Source organism: Acomys minous (assembly GCF_964271855.1).
Source record: "Acomys minous genome assembly, chromosome: 17".
NCBI lineage: Eukaryota > Metazoa > Chordata > Mammalia > Rodentia > Muridae > Acomys > Acomys minous.
The window spans coordinates 10,072,403-10,089,751 of NC_140500.1; the positions used below are offsets into that span (position 1 = coordinate 10,072,403).

General features: G+C 40.5%; 1 protein-coding gene across 9 annotated transcripts in view; it reads right to left on the bottom strand.

The window, feature by feature from the left end:
- Positions 1-17,349, bottom strand: part of PIK3C2G (phosphatidylinositol-4-phosphate 3-kinase catalytic subunit type 2 gamma) — a 332,391-nt gene that overhangs the window by 91,397 nt on the left and 223,645 nt on the right. For all 9 annotated transcript variants that reach the window (XM_084766217.1, XM_084766214.1, XM_084766215.1 and 6 more), the window contains 3 exons: positions 15,783-15,912; positions 11,751-11,887; positions 10,721-10,890 (listed from right to left, as the gene is read on the bottom strand). In XM_084766217.1, the coding sequence (XP_084622343.1) occupies positions 10,721-10,890; positions 11,751-11,887; positions 15,783-15,912 (437 nt within the window). The remainder of the gene's footprint in view (positions 1-10,720; positions 10,891-11,750; positions 11,888-15,782; positions 15,913-17,349) is intronic.

A 17,349-nucleotide genomic window follows, 5' to 3' on the forward strand; every position in this document is an offset into this window, starting at 1 on the left:
TAATAAATCTTCCAAGGGGTGAAAAGATGGTTCAGTGGGTAAGGGCACTTGCCATCAAACCTTATAATCTGAGTTACAGTCCCAGGAGCCACATGACGGAAGGGCAGAATTCACCTTCAAAACATGTCCTCTGACTTTTTCATGTGCACCCTGTTACACACACATGCATACTATATAAATACAATATGTTAATTTTTCAAAGAATTATTCCATAATATAACATATTCCTAGCTGAAAGTCAAATGAAATGTATGACTTTCAGGAGAAAAGGAAGCATCCTTCCCTTCTTTATAGAGCGTTTGCATCTGAAACGATATGTTGATGGTATTTCGTTACAAGCAGAAAAAAAATAGGAGTGAGTAGCTGGTGACAACTTAGCATTTATGTGGGAAGACCACAGGAGTGAGCTTGTTATGATTCTGTCATTCTGTTTCCAAAATTAACTTTTGTATAAACGTATGACTAGCTTTTCTCCAAAACTAGCATTCTGTAAAAATGCTGAGTGTTTTCCAGATTTCTAGCAGATGTAAGCAGTGGTTTGATGATTTTAAAATGCTGCTATTCTTGGATATGTAAGAATATATTGTAAGTAGACAGTGATGGTTGAGGAGATAAGTTTTTTTGATATAAGGAATGATTGGTGATTCATATTTGACATTCACTGTTACTTTTGTCAGCTTCCTATGTAGCCACACAGCAGATATAATTCTGTATAAAGCCATTCAGACACTAAGATAATTGTCACAAGTGTTTGCCAGTGGCTGCTGCTCTGAGGATTCACACATTTAAGATTTGCTGCTGTTCATTCAGTACCTTGAACCTAAGAGATGTACTCCAGATGCCAGAGCACTGCAGTTAGCCACCGAAGGGCATCTACTCAGCATCTGCTGTAGAATGTGCAGGACCAGGTGTGAGTTCAAAGAGCTTTCAAAAGAATTATGTTGGAGGTCTGGAGACATAGCTCAGTTAATAGACTATTTGCCTGTTGCACACAAAGCCTTGAGTTTTATGCCCCGTACTTCATAAATGTGAGGCAAGCCTGTAAAAGAACTAGGGAGTAGAGGAATTTTAATCCAGAAACATGACTGCTCTGGCAAGGGATCATATCTAGAGACTTTCTAGGTCTATGTGATCTGGCTGGAATGTAGACATGCCCTGGATTACAGTACAATCTGGCTGGACTACACACCCCAAGCCATGAAAGTAAGACTTGCTTATAGAAGGAAGAAGCAGGAATGTTTGAAAGTGATGTCTGACTGAGTGGCAGACAAAGTGATGAATCAGAGAAAGATTTGACGGAATGAGTCAGAGATGGGATACACAAAACAGAAGCAGAAGGTACGTCAGAGCCTTACAGAGAGAAATCAGGAGAGTTCATGGAGAGAGTATTGTAGGCTACAGGAATATAGTCCAGTTTAGAATAATTCAGTTTATAGAGTTCAGAGGCAGTTTGTCCAATCAGAGCAACTCGGTGAGAAGTGGAGAGGCACCAATTTGAATTGGTCACCTTGGAGGGCAGTTTTGAGGCAGAATAGACTGAGTTGAAGCAACCAGAGTTAAAAAAGAACTAGAAAGTGTAAACTTATTCAGCAGTAAGTCTTGGAGGCTGAAAACATTCTAAGACTATGTTAGCAGATGGAGGCTGGAAGCAGAAACCTTCAAGATCCCGGCTTGCAGAAGATCAGATTGGACAGAGCTTAGAAGCTTCCATGCCTAGGCCTAGGGATAGAAAGAAATTCTCTGGTCTCAGCCCAACTTGTGTCATAAAGTGTGGGTATGGCTCTCATCTCATCCCCTCATCTGAGGAAATAAAAGCAACACTTATAATAGGGAGGTGAAGGTCAGGTAGATGATCAGGAATCTAAGGTCATCTTGGCTACATAGTGGGTTTGCATCCATTCTGGTAAATGTGAGACCCTGTCCTGCTCCTCACACAAAATTATATTGGTATAGAGGCAATGCATTAAGTCACAATAGTAATGTTAATGAAAGATTGTTCCATCTGCAATATGAAGAGATAAAAAGGATATTGGGCAGATAAGATGAGATTTTATGTGTGTTGTGTAGAAGTTTTTGAGCTCATATGATAATATCTTTTTCCTTTAAAAAATTAATTCACTATATTTATTCTGATTATAGCCCAATTGTTATCCCCTCTCTTGTATCTTCCTGTTGATAATATCTTATATTGGGATGAAGGTTGTGGCATACAGACACAGAGAAGTGGGGAGATTTAAAATACGTTCCAAGATGATAAACAAGAAAAGGTGGTGGCTTGTGTGGTGGAAACAGTGGTGTCAAGAAGTTTGGGTTCTCAGTCTTGTGTAACAGGAAGACTGAAAAGCATCATTCAGAGACTGAACCTGCTTTGGAGACTTACCAAAGCAGACGGCCAAGACTACAGCACATGTTTCAGGACCATAGACCAAAGATCTAGGCTAGAGGTGAAGCCTTATGAGTCAGACAGCTGTCTTTCTGTATGCTACCCAATAATCAGACTAGACTGCCTGAAAATGATGGACACACCATCCAGCAATGTCAGGACTCAAGAAACAACAGTGTTACAAGCTTCCCGAGTGTCTCTTGCCTCATACATTTCTGATCTAGACCCAAAGAAGTTGGTGATACAGAAATATCAACAGATTCAGACAATGAAACAACAACAACACAAAACCAAAACCAAAGAACCAAATGAAATGGGATATTTTAAAACAAAATCAATCTCTTTCAGCCAAATACTTTTAGGAGAAATAATGATTTCAATTCAACTTGCACTCCTAAACATTGCATCTTACCAGGCTGTGAGGTAGCACTTTTATCTCTCAGCAGGGTGCTATCACTGAACACCAGCATAAGGACACATATATTTTTCTCTTATAAAAAAGATTTATTTATTTATTATGTGTACAGTGCTCTGCCTGCACATACACGTGCCAGCCAGAAGAGGGCATTAGAGGGTATAGATGGTTGTGAGCCACCTTGTGGTTGCCGAGAATTGAACTTAGGACCTCTGGAAAAGCAGTCAGTGCTCTTAATCATGAAGCCATCTCTCTAGCTTCTACACATGTTTTAAAATGGAATAGAATATGTTACATTGAAGCATACCTAGCCAAATATGGCAAACTGTTTCTTGATGATATTATGAAAGTGATTCAAAGAATAGCTAGCCTCTGAACACAATTGGGTATCCACAGACATTTATGTAAACTGTGACCTGAACTTCATACCTAAAACAAAAACAAACTAAAAATATAAAGCACAAAGCTATAAAACTGTTATAAAAATAAGAGAAAGTTTTTGAGAACTGAGAACTAGGCACATTATTTCTGGAATTAAGTGCATCTATAACATTGGTTAAAAAAATTGTTAAATAGATACAAAGACAATTTAAAATCTGGAAAATGGTCTTTGAAAGCAATATAGACAACAAATAATTACCACGAAGAATATAAAATATTCTCAAATTTAAATATTAAAAATAAAATAATATAATCAGAAAATAGACAAAAATATGAAGAGACATTTCACGAGCATGTATATGGTGGTAATCAATAAACACATGAAAAGATGTTCAGCCTGATTTGCATCTATGCAAATTAAGCCTATAAGAGATAGCAGAGCTCACCTAGCTATATAAGTAAAGACGACAAGAATATGGAGAAACTTAATCTCTTACACCTTGCTGGTAGAAGTGTGTGTCCCATATCCTATTTTAGTACAGTACTTTCATTTCTAAAAAAACTACTTGCACTAGCTTATAGAAATCAATAACAATATACAACCACATATAAACTAACGGTTACAGTAGTGGGCACTTATCTGAGAAATGCAGGCTTGTATTCATGAACTCCACACATGAGTCATTCACAGAGGCTTCCTTCCTAATAGTTAGGGACATAACGGGATCCAGATGTCCTTCAACAGATGAGTGGCAAAACAGACTGCATTACACTCAGATTGTAGAATGTTATTTGTCAATCAAAAGCCTCAGCTTTGAAAAACACAACAGTGTGGATTGACTCTCCAGAGAATTATATTAAAGTAAAAAAATAAGATATTTAGATAGTACTTTCAAGATGATTCTATTTATATAACATTCTAGATATCACAAAGCTGTAGAAATGGAAAATAGGTGGAAGACTGGAACTCAGATTAGGATAGAGTAAGATTGAGAACAAGAGTTAGGTAGCCACGTACACCTGTGCAAGGAATACATGAAGGATGCAATCAGGAGGGGGCATCAATTTGTGTTTTGCTTTTCTCACCTTTGGTACCTTGTTGTGTGATAAATTATAATTCTACAAGAAGCTACCTTTGGTAAAACTGATAATGTATATACAAGATCTCTTTGTCATGTTTATTATAATCCTATGTGAATCTACAGTTATCTCAAAAGATGTTATTAACCTATTTATTGAGTTATCTGGATAGAGATGATAAGACTTTCATGAAAAGTATAGGGACACAAGCGAGGAGGGTGCCTTCATTGTCAAATGCTGGGTTTGGATGGCTTAGGAGAAAGAAGCCAGTCTGTGTTAGACACCGAGAATACCTTTCTGAAGGCAGCAGAAGAGGGGGGGTTCTGAGACAGTGGGGTGCCTTGGGGAAGGCAGTAGAAGAGTTAGCACTGTTGAGTGAAGGGGCCCATCTCCACACAAGATACCGTTAAGACCAAGTTCTCAGCTCAAAGGAGATTGGTTTGACTCAGAGGGACAAGGGAAGGTAATAACAAAGACAGGAGGTAGAAGATGATGGAGAGAGGGAAGGGGAAAGGGAGGGATGGGAGGGAGAAAGGAGTATTTGTCTCCCTTGGGGGGGGGTGAGGTTAGGGAATATGACAAAGAACTGGATAGAGACAAGACAGAAATGATTGGCCCATAGGCAAATGGCAGTTTATAAAGGCAAAAAGGAAAACCTCATGTTAGGATGAGGTGTTTAATTTTGATTGGGCATATTAATTAAGGTGACCAAAGCAGGGCTTTTGATTGCTGGATTTCAATCCTTTAATATCCGGACCTTGGTAGTCAGTCTCAGGAGGCGGAAGTGGCCAAATAAGGGAATGGTTGTTGGCAGCTAGGTTTAGGAATTTAGGAATTAAAAATCTTGTGGCTTTTAGCAAGGCAGTGGGCCTGTCATTGAACTTAAAGACACCAGAGAGCCAGCAAGCTCCTGAGATACTCCTGAGATCTTTCTATCTGTGTGTCTCACAGTGTTGGGGTTACATCCAAACACATGACCATGCTTGGCTTTTTATGTAGGTTTTAGCGGTTTGATCTCATGCTTCGTGCTTTCTTACCCAAATAGCCATCTCCAAAATCCACCAACCCTTTTAATTTTTAAAATGATTATTTGTGTGTGTGTGTGTGTGTGTGTATGTGTGTGTGTGTGTGTGTGTGTGTGTGTGTGTGTGTGTGTGTCCCATCCCAGGGTTCAAACTCAGGTTGTCAGCCTTGGTAGCAAAAATGTCTTTACCTACTGATCTAAATCTGCAACCTAGCAATCTTTAAGACAGAATGCTGTTCACTTCTTCTTGAAACCCCACTACTGCCATGTGCCTTCCTTGAAATAATTACTCAGTAGCTCCATAACTTTATAAGCCACTCCTACTAAGGAGAACTGGTAAAGAATAGGTAGGATCTCTGTCTCATTTCCTACAGTGTCTTATCAGGTGTTACCAAGATGACATGTTTTGATGATGCATTCTGCCTTTGATTGACATATAGATTCAGCAACAAGGCATACCTGGCCATTATTAAAATAAATGGTGCACGTCTTTCATCTCAGCACTTGGAGGCAGAGGCAGGGGGATCACTGTAAGTTCAAGGCCAGCCTGGTCTACAAAGCAAGTCCAGGACAACCAAGGCTACACAGAGAAACCCTGTCTCAATAAGTAAATAAATAAATAAACAAATAAATAAAATACATTTTATGAATTTCAAATGTCTTTGTCTTCAAGAAATACCATAGTAACAGCAACATTATCCCTCACAGTGAAATTGTCCCTATTGAAAACTGGGTGTTAAGGAAATAGTTGAAGCATGCTGATTCTAACAGTGAAGTCATGAGGCATTGTATCCTTTAAACTTAGAAGGCTTCTGCTTGTGAAATTTCCTTTAAAGAAAAGTATACATACTCAGAAAATAAATGGCTCCCATTTTATTGAGTAACACACACACACACACACACACACACACACACACACAGGTATTTGCTTAATGGCATGTGTGTAGAGGTCAGAGAACAACTTGCAGAAGTTGGTTCTTTCCTTCTACCATGTGATTCCCTGAGCTCAAACTTAGGTTATCAGGCTTGATAGCACACAGCCTACCCACTGAGTCACCTCTCCAGCCCTTTATTTTTCCCTTGTAAAAACTGCAAGCGTGAGTTATTTAAGGCACAATGATTCCAGAAGCACCTTTCTCAGATGTGAGTCATGTAGACTAGATTAGATCATTGGGCTTCACCTCAGTAATTAAGGTGGCCTCTGCCTCTGTGAGTCTATAGAGTGGACATGAGTAGGGTGGCCTACGCCCATCCTAGTCTATAGAGTGGACATGCGTAGGGTGGCCTCTGCCCATCCTAGTCTATAGAGAGGACATGAGTAGGGTGGCCTACGCCCATCCTAGTCTATAGAGAGGACATGAGTAGGGTGGCCTACGCCCATCCTAGTCTATAGAGTGGACATGAGTAGGGTGGCCTATGCCCATCCTAGTCTATAGAGTGGACATGAGTAGGGTGGCCTATGCCCATCCTAGGCTATAAAGAGGACATGAGTAGGGTGGCCTATGCCCATCCTAGGCTATAAAGAGGACATGAGTAGGGTGGCCTATGCCCATCCTAGTCTATAGAGAGGACATGAGTAGGGTGGCCTATGCCCATCCTAGTCTATAGAGAGGACATGAGTAGGGTGGCCTATGCCCATCCTAGTCTATAGATAGGACATGAGTAGGGTGGCCTATGCCCATCCTAGTCTATAGAGTGGACATGAGTAGGGTGGCCTATGCCCATCCTAGTCTATAGAGAGGACATGAGTAGGGTGGCCTATGCCCATCCTGGTCTATAGAGTGAACATGAGTAGGGTGGCCTATGCCCATCCTAGTCTATAGATTGGACATGAGTAGGCTCTGAAGTTTAAGTCATGTATCCTAGGCATTATTATTGATACATGTTTAATATTTTATTATAAAACTAAAAACAGTGTAGACTTCTGCCTGCTTTGCTTTAAAAAAGAATCTCCTCATATCAAGGAGAGCAACCCTGGTTACTTTTACACTTAGCCTTGAGTTTTGGGTCTTTCACAGTTCAAACATCTTGTAAGACACTTAACTTTAGGTTTTAAAGGCATGAATTTATGTTGTATGAATACCAAGAGTGTAAACATGTGATGAGCGTCACATAGGGCACTAAGTACAGGAACTTCCCCCTGTCCCAAGGCATAGGAGAACAAGCTGTGTTGGTATTGCTGACGACTGGGAGCTTCATGGCTGTGGTAATGGTTATGGTGCCATTGATTGGTGCCCTCGCACACATTAGAACAGCTAAGGGTATTCCCTACTGCCACTTGCAAACAGTAAAAAGCTCCTGCCTTGAAGTGTTTCTGTCTTGATTATGAAGTTATCACATGTCAAACATGTATGAAGCTTTCGAAGTTATTTTTTTACTTTATTCACAGACTATGAGTGCACATTCCATGGTACAGCCCCAGATACAGAACAAATGCTTTATGCTAGTCCCACAGCAATCTGCAGAGAGCTACCAGCTTCAATACCAGTGATGGGGATGGAGACTGTAGAGTGGAATGGAAACTCTGGCCTCGCACATGGACTTATGACCATAATAATGTGTCTACTGACATCTATGAGCATCACAGTCTTGCTTCCTTTAATGGGGAGACTGATAGGAGTCTGTAAACAGAAGCAGGGAGATTTTAGTCTCAGGGTGGAAAGTTTGAGTGTTTGAACAATGTACTTGGTTCCTAAACTTCACTATTATCAAGATTATTTTTTATGGTTTTTGTGAAATTGAAATGTTTGGGTCTTTCACAGTTCAAACATCTTGTAAGACACCTAACTTTAGGTTTTAAAGGTATGAATTTATGCTGTATGAATATCAAGACTGTGAACACGTGATGAATGTCACATAGGGCACTAACTAAAGGAACTTCCATCTGTCCCAAGGCATGTCCCAAGAAATGTTTGGGTCATAAAGAAGTACTATAGCAACATTAAGACACATTGTTTTAAAGATGCACTTTCCTAATCACAAATGACATCCTTAGCATGGGCACAAATGGCTGCGGTGCACTGAGGATGCTCCAACTTACCTTCAGCTTGGTATCACAAATGACCTACATTCCAGAAAGCACATTTTGCTGCCCAACAGAAAGAACACAAGTCTCTTGTCTAATATCCACGAGTTAATTGGGAAAGCAAATCTGGAGTCTCCATTGAGTAGGATAGAACTTTTTGTAATTAGGCAGCTTGGAAAACCACACACGAGCAATATAACCACAGTGTCAACGTGAGCGTGCTATTACAGAAGGAATGCTAAACCCCCATGAGATGGCCATGCTCCAAGCAATTATCAGCTGAGGAGAGCCTCACCAATAATTTCTTAAGTGTAGAACATTTCCCCTCCTGTCCTGATGCTTGGACAAGCACTGTGTGTCCTCGGCCTCCTGGAAGTCCCTGATCTTTAACTGCTCAATAGCTTTAGATCCTGAGTCAGGAGCTCCCTTGAGGCCCAGGCATATCCTGTCTCTTTGTAAAAGAGGGTTTAAAAAAAAAGCGGTAACCTCTTCAAAACAGTTAGGCTTCCTTGATATATCTATGACCTGGATTTGTAGTGACCCAGAATTTAATGAGGGCCAGGAGACTGACCAGATCTTCAAAATTACTGTGTGTTTCCTTTGCATTGTAGATAAGGCACGTGTGTAGCTATGATTGCCATGGAATCCTGGTACTTGCTTGGAACAGAATTAGTCTGGATATGAGGAAAAATCATCAATGCTCTAATAATGTGTGCATGAGAGTCACCACATTTGATTGAAATAGGAGGATCTAAAAAGTCAAAGGTTAAAAAATCAAGAGGATGCCAAGTTCCTCCTGAAAGCATTTCTATCACTTGTGGTTGTGGTAAATAGTACTGCTATACAGACATTACCAACTGAAAACCTGATTGTGGGTGCAGGGTTTCGTAATAGCTTTTATTTATGACCTTGTTAGAGAAAATGGAGAAACAATGATTAAGCAACAGATCAAAAGAAAATCCAGTTGGCTTTAGGACACGGGGAAATTCCTCCTTAGTTCCCATTGCAAGGGTTAGGCAAGCAGTCTCCAGAATCCTTAAGCAGTGCTAGGGCTGTGAGGCCCTTTGATTTACTCTGCTGGTGTCAATCCTTTTTAATCTCAAAATTAGAGCAATAAAAGGGGAGAACTTGTTTATGCACGGGGGATGAAATCCTTCCTTTTCATAGCTGAGCTGTGTTTGTTCTCTTAGAGGTCAGAAAACTTAAAGCAGCTGCAAGGTCAGCCTCAGCACCGCATAGAGAATTCTGTTTCTAGAAGTCTCAGGTACGTACCCCTGTCTCCTCTGAGCAGCCTCTAAAGCAGCAGCCTGCCCCAGCCACTTTCACCCCAGATTTGTGTTTCCTATGAGAAGTTATTATTTCCTTCCAACACGTCTTTGTTTATTAGTTTAATAGGGCTTTTTGTTACTTTTCTCATTACCTCGACCAAATACCCAGAGGGCTAATTTTTATGCAGTAGGAAGGAATACTGTTTATCACAGAGGTACAAACATGACAGCCGGAGTGTAAGGTTGAGTTGTATCCTTCTACAGTCAGGAAGCAGAGAACAGACAGGGCCCAGTGGAGAGGGACAAAAAAGAAAAAAAAAAAAAACCCTTAAGCATCCCCATGACCCACTTCTTGTAGTCAGGCTGTACATTTTTTAAAAATATATTTTATTCATTTATTCATATTACATCTCAATTGTTATCCCATCCCTTGTATCCTCCCATCCCTCCCTCCCTCCCATTTTCCCCTTACTCTCCTCCCCTATGATTGTGACTGAGAGGGACCTCCTCCCCCTGTATATGCTCATAGGGTATCAAGTCTCTTCTTAGGAGGCTGTACTTTTTTAAGGTCCCAGAACCTTCTAAGTCAGAGCCATCTGCTGTAGATCCAGATGCAGGTGCCCATGGGAGACACTTTGCACTCCAACCGTAACCATGAAGGAAGCCATGGTTTATACAGTTGTTTACCCTTCTGCTAATAGTGCCTTGATTGATGGCTACTCACTAAATATCTGAAGAATGATTTAAAGCTAAGTCAGATTGGAGAGTTAGCTAATTGTCCTATGTTTAAAGTACTGGTGCTTATCTCCTACCGGCAATATCCCAGATGGACCGAGGCCATCAACTTGTGTATAATTTCCCATTCAAAGTTTATAAGACAACAAAAATATTAATTGAAACAATTAGTTGGAGTAGACTTAGTAACCCGTGGAGGAGGACCAATTTAGTTTCTTAACATCTTGAAGAAACACTCTTCTGTTAATAATTTCCTAAAAATATTTCCTTCCATCTTATTAGAGTTATAATCATACTTATATTACCCTGGGCTATTTGACACAAGTTATTTGCCAGGCTCTTTGCCACTGCACACTATATATTATTTAAGGCATTGCTTAATTACTGTAATAAATGTTTGTGTACTGACCTTTTTATACCACCAAATGTTTGTGCATGGCCCAAGAATTTTCCAAAGTCAATATGAAACATGTGGCCTGACTTTGTCAGCATGATATTGTCATTATGTCGGTCACAGACTCCCAAGATAAATGTTACCACACACCATCCAGCACAAGAGTGAAAAAAGTTCCTCAAGGCCTGTCAGTTGAAAAACAATGACAATAGTAAAGAGAGAAATCACCTACAGTTGCCCGTCAGCCATGTATTTCTCCTACTTATATATTATCTATCTATCTATCCATCTGCAACATATATTTATTTCTATTACCCACTCATCTTTGTATTATAGAATCCATATATCTATTATCTGTCAATTATCTAATCTATTTATCATCTCTCTATCATTTATCTATCTATCTACAATCTATCACCATCTCATCGATTTATAGCATCTATTTATCTTAAATTCTACAAGCCATTCAAAAATGGTAGATGAAAAGTCAGAGCATAGCAGGAGGAATCTGATCAAAAAGGCTTATTTATGAATATTGGAGATGGTGTGCAAATAGGTAGAAGATTCTGGAAGGATTTAGTGTCAGAAGCCATCATCCTTGCAGTGTGATTTTTGAGGGGTGGAGGGAATGGAGAGGGAGAGGGAGAGGGAGAGGGAGAGGGAGAGGGAGAGGGGGAGAGAGAGAGAGAGAGAGAGAGAGAGAGAGAGAGAGAGAGAGAGAGAGACAGAGACAGAGAGAGACAGAGACAGAGAGAGACAGAGAGAGACAGAGAGAGAGACAGAGAGAGAGGGAGGGAGGGAGAGATCTGAGTGAAGAGATTCTTTGTTCATAGTCAGGGACTTCACTCAGAAGGAAAACAAAGTGCCGAGGCTGCAGTCTAGCTATCATGCCACCCCGAGCTGCTCACTCTCACGTGGCTGGTGAGTGAGTGAGTTATAACTCAGGGTGGATTTACTTTACTTTCCCCTAAATCACAGCATTCAACAGACCAGAGCATATTCTTATTTAAGTTCATTACTTAAAGTTACTTCCAGAAGAGCAAACCTTTTCGTAATCTTCCTTCAGTTGGTTGTGCTGACTGAACCACTTCTTGATGGTGTTTTCTTTTAGTGGTCCTATCAGCCCAGAGTGCAGATGGATCTTGGCAAGTGTTACCGCATCTGGCACCATCTCTATCAATCCTAGGTGATAACAGAGAGAGTTTATGGAAACTAACTTTGTTTGCCAGGATGAGCAGCACTTACACTACATACCTCAACTGTGGGTGGAAACAATGGTCGATAGCACTATTTGGATTTCTTCCTTTCTCTCAAACTATCCTTGTAGAAGCCCTGTCTAGAGAGTGCCTCATCATCTCTTCTATGTCTCATCAATCTGAACATGAGGTTTTCATCAGATCTATCAGAAGCACTTAATGTTTTATTTCTAGAACTATGGTATAGAGCCCGTATAGATGGCCTCATGGAAGCCCCAAGGTCACTAGAAGAGCATGCTGACTGTCACATGAACCATTGGAGGAGGAGAGTCACATTTAAATACCGAATGCATTTCTGCCTTCTGTGAACAAAATATAATTCCTCCATAAACATGTCAAATACAGGATAAAAACCTCTGTTTAGAGTGTTGAAGGAATGGCTCATTGGTGAGGTGTTTGCTTCAGGAGGCTGAGAGCTGGAGTTCAGCTCCTTGGTGTTCATGTAAACATCAGGAAGGCATTTAGCAGTATGCTTATAAATGCCAGCCTTCAAGAGGTGGATAAAGGGCATGTTGTGTAGCCAGACTTCCAAATCTGAAAGCTCTGGATTCAGCAATAGACTCACTTCTTTCTTCTCTTCCTCCTCTTTATTCTTCTAATTTAATAGGTCGAGCCAGTTTTGCCCATATGTGCATGGATATGGAACCATCCATGGGAGCATGAGAGTCCTACCAGTGGGCAAATTTTCAAAAAGGAAAAATCATCACCCCATCCTCAGAAACTATCAACTCCCAGTATTTCCTTAGCACAGGGTGGGGCTTGGAGGTCATATGTCTCATCTGTGCTTGAGTTTTAACTGGCTTGATACTGGGCAGTTCTTCTGAAGGTAATCCCAACTGCTCAAGTTCATGACTGCAATAGCTATGTCAGGTCCAGAAGACAGGAAGATATGGGAAGAGTTGTGAGAAGAAAAGGGGGAGTAGATATGATCATATTTCATTGTTTCTATGTAAACACTTTTCTGGAGAATTTTTTGAAAAATACCATCCCTTGATATATAGAGTGAAGAGAGAAGAGGAAGGTATCTCACTCCAACCTTTGCTTTTTACATGTGCACACACATGCATTGGCACCCCTATGCAAAGACATGGGTGCACACATGAACACATGCACCACCACCGCCAAACTTTAGAAATAAAATTCTTTTTAGGCTAAGCCAGCACCACCACTTCAGTTCCTGAGAGTGAACAGGAGGCATGGGGGCGTCTCATGCCCCTTCTCTGCCAGATAACATTAAAGAGAAACTGTGATAATGATTTCATATTAAAAGGATCATGTATTGACTGACCTGAAGTACGACCTTTGCCTCCATGGCCACTCATCCATCAAGGCTTTTCACTGTGCTCCCAAGGTTGTTAACATGTCCGGATTTTCAAGACTTCTGATATTTAGTCCACACAGGACAACAGTTTAAATAGTTTTCAACCTCTCCCAAGATGACTAGCTGCCCCCCAATAACTCTCTAGTAACTGCTTTATAAATAAAATCACTGAAATAAATAGAAATCCAGACTTTCTGGTGTTTTCAGTTCTCACAATAGTTAGGAGTAGAACAACCAAATGCTCAGAAGATGACGGGAGCAAGAAAAACTCTATGAACACAGAGGGGGGACATACAACCGAAAGCTTTTGAACAGGAGATATCCAACAAGCCCCAAAATCTAATGGAAATGCAACTTTGCTTTCTGAAATATGTCTTTATTTTTGTTGAAGACATATTCTGTCAGCATAATTCCCTCTATAAACCTTGCCATCGTAGAAGGCTGTTGGTACACGGAGGAGAAAAAGCTTGTCTTCCACTCTTTGCCACTTTGGGAAAGTCTATAGCTGTTTCTTCTGATAACTTTGGAAGATTTCCCCTGGGCTGCATGATGCGGTAACAAACAGACACAAGAAGATGGGACCAAATCACTCCACTGGGGCCCAGCATTTATTAAGTTTCTAAAGCACGGGTGATCTGTGATATATGAGAAGCACAGCCTAACCAGCCTACTTTCATTCTTAGTTTTCCAGCAGGTTGCGATATGGAAGAGTTAGGTTACTTCTGTGAGACCAAGAAGCATGGTGTGAAAAAAAAAATGACAATTGCGATGCAGTAGTTATCAATGATTGCTCTTAAGAAATTAGAAAAGGTTTGGGGGGGCCTTTTGGCTTGGAGCAAGGCCCCTTCTATTGGAACAAAAGTAAGCTCATCTCTGATCTACTATGGTTCCTTTTGAATTATGTTGGGGAGACTCTGAGTTTAGCAGGTAACTCCTCAAGACACACTGGCTAAGACAACAAGGCTGCTGCTGTGTCCTCAGGAAAGGAGGCATTTTGTAGGGATGGCTCTTTTGCAACAATGGATTTAAAAAACATATACCTTTGAATAAAAAAAATGACTATATCCTTTAGGATTTTTCCAGCATAAGTGGATGAAATCATAAAACAGAAAACATGTGGTATATACACAAGAGGCCTTTATTTATCTACAAAGAAGAATGGAGTGATGTTGCTTGCTGGAAAATGGATGCCATGAGAGACAACTATATTATATTATGTGAAATAAGCCAGGATCTGAACAACAAATATTGTATTTTCTTCCATTCGTGGATCCTAAGCTTTTTATAGATACATAGAATCATATATATGTGCATATATACATGTACACATACATACATGGATATATGATATGCAAGCAGAAGGGTGAGGCACCAGGATGGAAAGAGACTGACAGGAAGGGGAAGGGATAGAAGGAGAAAGGAAAGGGTGTGAGGTGAATCTGACAAAACGCATGACAAATTTTAAGGAAATCTCTTTATTGATCCTTACAATATATAGAGTGAATATTTGCCATTAAAATATTTTAAAAAGAGAAACACATATAAGTAGTGTAACTGTGTAAGAAGTCCCAAGACTTTTTACAGTCACAAGCATTAATGTGTAATTTAACAAACTTGCAGAATAAAACACCAATACTCTCCTCTAATAAACTGATCAATGGACCTAAGCCATGGAGTCTCTCCTTCTATATTTATATCTGGACTTTACAAAGGAAAATAAATATTGAATTATACTCAAAGTATGCATGCTTTCTCATTTTGATGCTGATTTTGTAGCTATTCAAAATTCCTTTAGACTTTAAATGCTAGCTCTGGGCCAGTGAGATGACTCAGTAAACCTGAGGATCCCAGTTTGACTCTCAGGAACAACATGGTGGAAGAAAAGGACTGATCCCAAAAGTTGTCATCTGACCTCTCTACACATACTGTATGCATGCTCCCACCAATCCATCCACCGATGTGCACACATGACTAACAAGTAAGAAATTAACGTTGTTATACCATGTGTCTATATGGCTTAGAGGTTTGTGTGTTAATGGTTTTGAATAGACAGGTGATTCTGCTATGGATGGTGCTAGACTTATGACAGGTTGGCTCTATACTTGTGAACACTGATGTGCATTCAGGAGAAAACTGCCCTTTGAAGTATGGATTTGCATCTCTTCCTGGGCCATCAATATCTGTTATAGCACTAGTCTGTGATCTTGGACACCATGATAGCATCATTATCTTAAGAAATGAAGAAAGAAGTCATTAGTGCAACTAACTCATAGAGAAAAGCAAGAGAACATCACAGTTAGCATCTGAATTGCAAAGTCACAATTAATTTTGCTTGATATCAGTTATCCTGGTGGTAATTTTGGAAATTGAAAAGGAATACACATAAGTCTTTGGATCTCTGACTGTGAACCTAAAATAAAAGCTATCAGTTTGTAGCGTCTTACCAGTGAGCTAGCAAGATAAATAATGCAAATCACCTTATTTTCAAATCTGTACTGACCTTGGGCTTTTCCTGTGGAAAGACAGCCATAAATGATCATTTGCATATCTAGGCCGTCCTGCAGCCAAATGTTGTCCATCACCTGAATAATCTGCAGAACAAGCATATCCTGCCGAAGATCGTCCCCAGCCTGTGAAAACAAGATTGCAGTTTCATGCCTCTCCCGGAGTGTCATCCAAAGCATCCAAAGTGGTCCAAGACATTTCTCCCCCCAGATATGTTTCTAGCTCAGCTTAGGGTGTTCTCTCTTGTTCCATTAGCATTCAAAACACTTTGTGCTTCTGACAGCAGATAAAGGTGTGAGACCTGGCCTTTGAAGGGTCAAGAGCTCCCGCCATCAAATGAGAGGCACTACTTGGAATTCTGTCTTGGATAGTAATCTCTCTGCTCCTTACAGTTTCTTAGACTCAAAGTCTGGTGCAGAGAGGTAGAAGGAATGTTTACCCAAGTTCCAAACTCGACCAAGGGAGGTCTGGAAGTGAGGATGACCAGCTCTGTCATAAGCCCACGCAGAGACATGCGATAGAGTCCTGGTGGCTTCCTCACTAGGCTGTAAGTAGCCTATGTATGATGTACCAGTGTGTCAGTGACCTTCACTGTGAAGGCTGCAAGGAGGTTTTCAGAGGAAACTGTCTCCTACAGTAAGAAACAGTAAAGGTGTGGTTTCCATCAGGGGTGATAGAAATGCAATGGATACAGCAACAGAGGAAAAACTCTCTTGGTGCTTTCAAGTAAGTAAGGAATTGATTTTTAAATGTCCTTAAATTTATACAGATGATCTACTCCTGATAAGGTGTCTTACTATTTTTCTTAATGGGAAAAGAATGCATGTTGGGATCACTGAGACTTAGGGTTCTGAGGGGCAAATGTTAAATGTGGGCATGATCACCATCATTCCGCCAGAGTCAGGCCAGGACCTTGCTGAGTGGTTGACCGTGTGCACTGGATGATTGGCTGACTTGAATCTTCTTCTTACCCCTCCTAATCAGTGTCTCCTTGTGCCCCATCTACAACTCTGTTCCTGCTTTTTTTTTCTCTTTCCTCTTGCGAAAGAAGGGCTCCTTATTGATTTTTATTTGTAGAGAAAAGAAAACACTCCAATGTACTGAAATAGGCAAGTGATGACTCATGCCGATAACCATACTTACTCTGGAGGTAGAGGCTTGAGGGCTAGGAGTTCAAAGACAGCCTACATCAGGCCTTCTCTTCAAAAGAAAACACAATCACAAATAAACAGGGCCCATGAGATGGTGAGATGGTTCAGTGGATAAAGGCCAATTCCCAGGACCAACACTGTGGAGAACTGACTCCCACAAGAACACTGCGCATGCTCCATAATGGGTCTGTGCATGTGTAATAATTTTTTTTTCGAGACAGGATTTTTCTGTGTAGCCCTGGCTGTCCTGGGCTCGCTTTGTAGACCAGGCTGGCCTCGAACTCACAGCAATCCACCTGCCTCTGCCTCCCAAGTGCTGGGATTAAAGGCGTGCGCCACCACGCCTGGCTATAATTTTTTAAAATAATTTAAAAAATAGACAAGTATGTGCAGACAAAATTGCTACCTTAA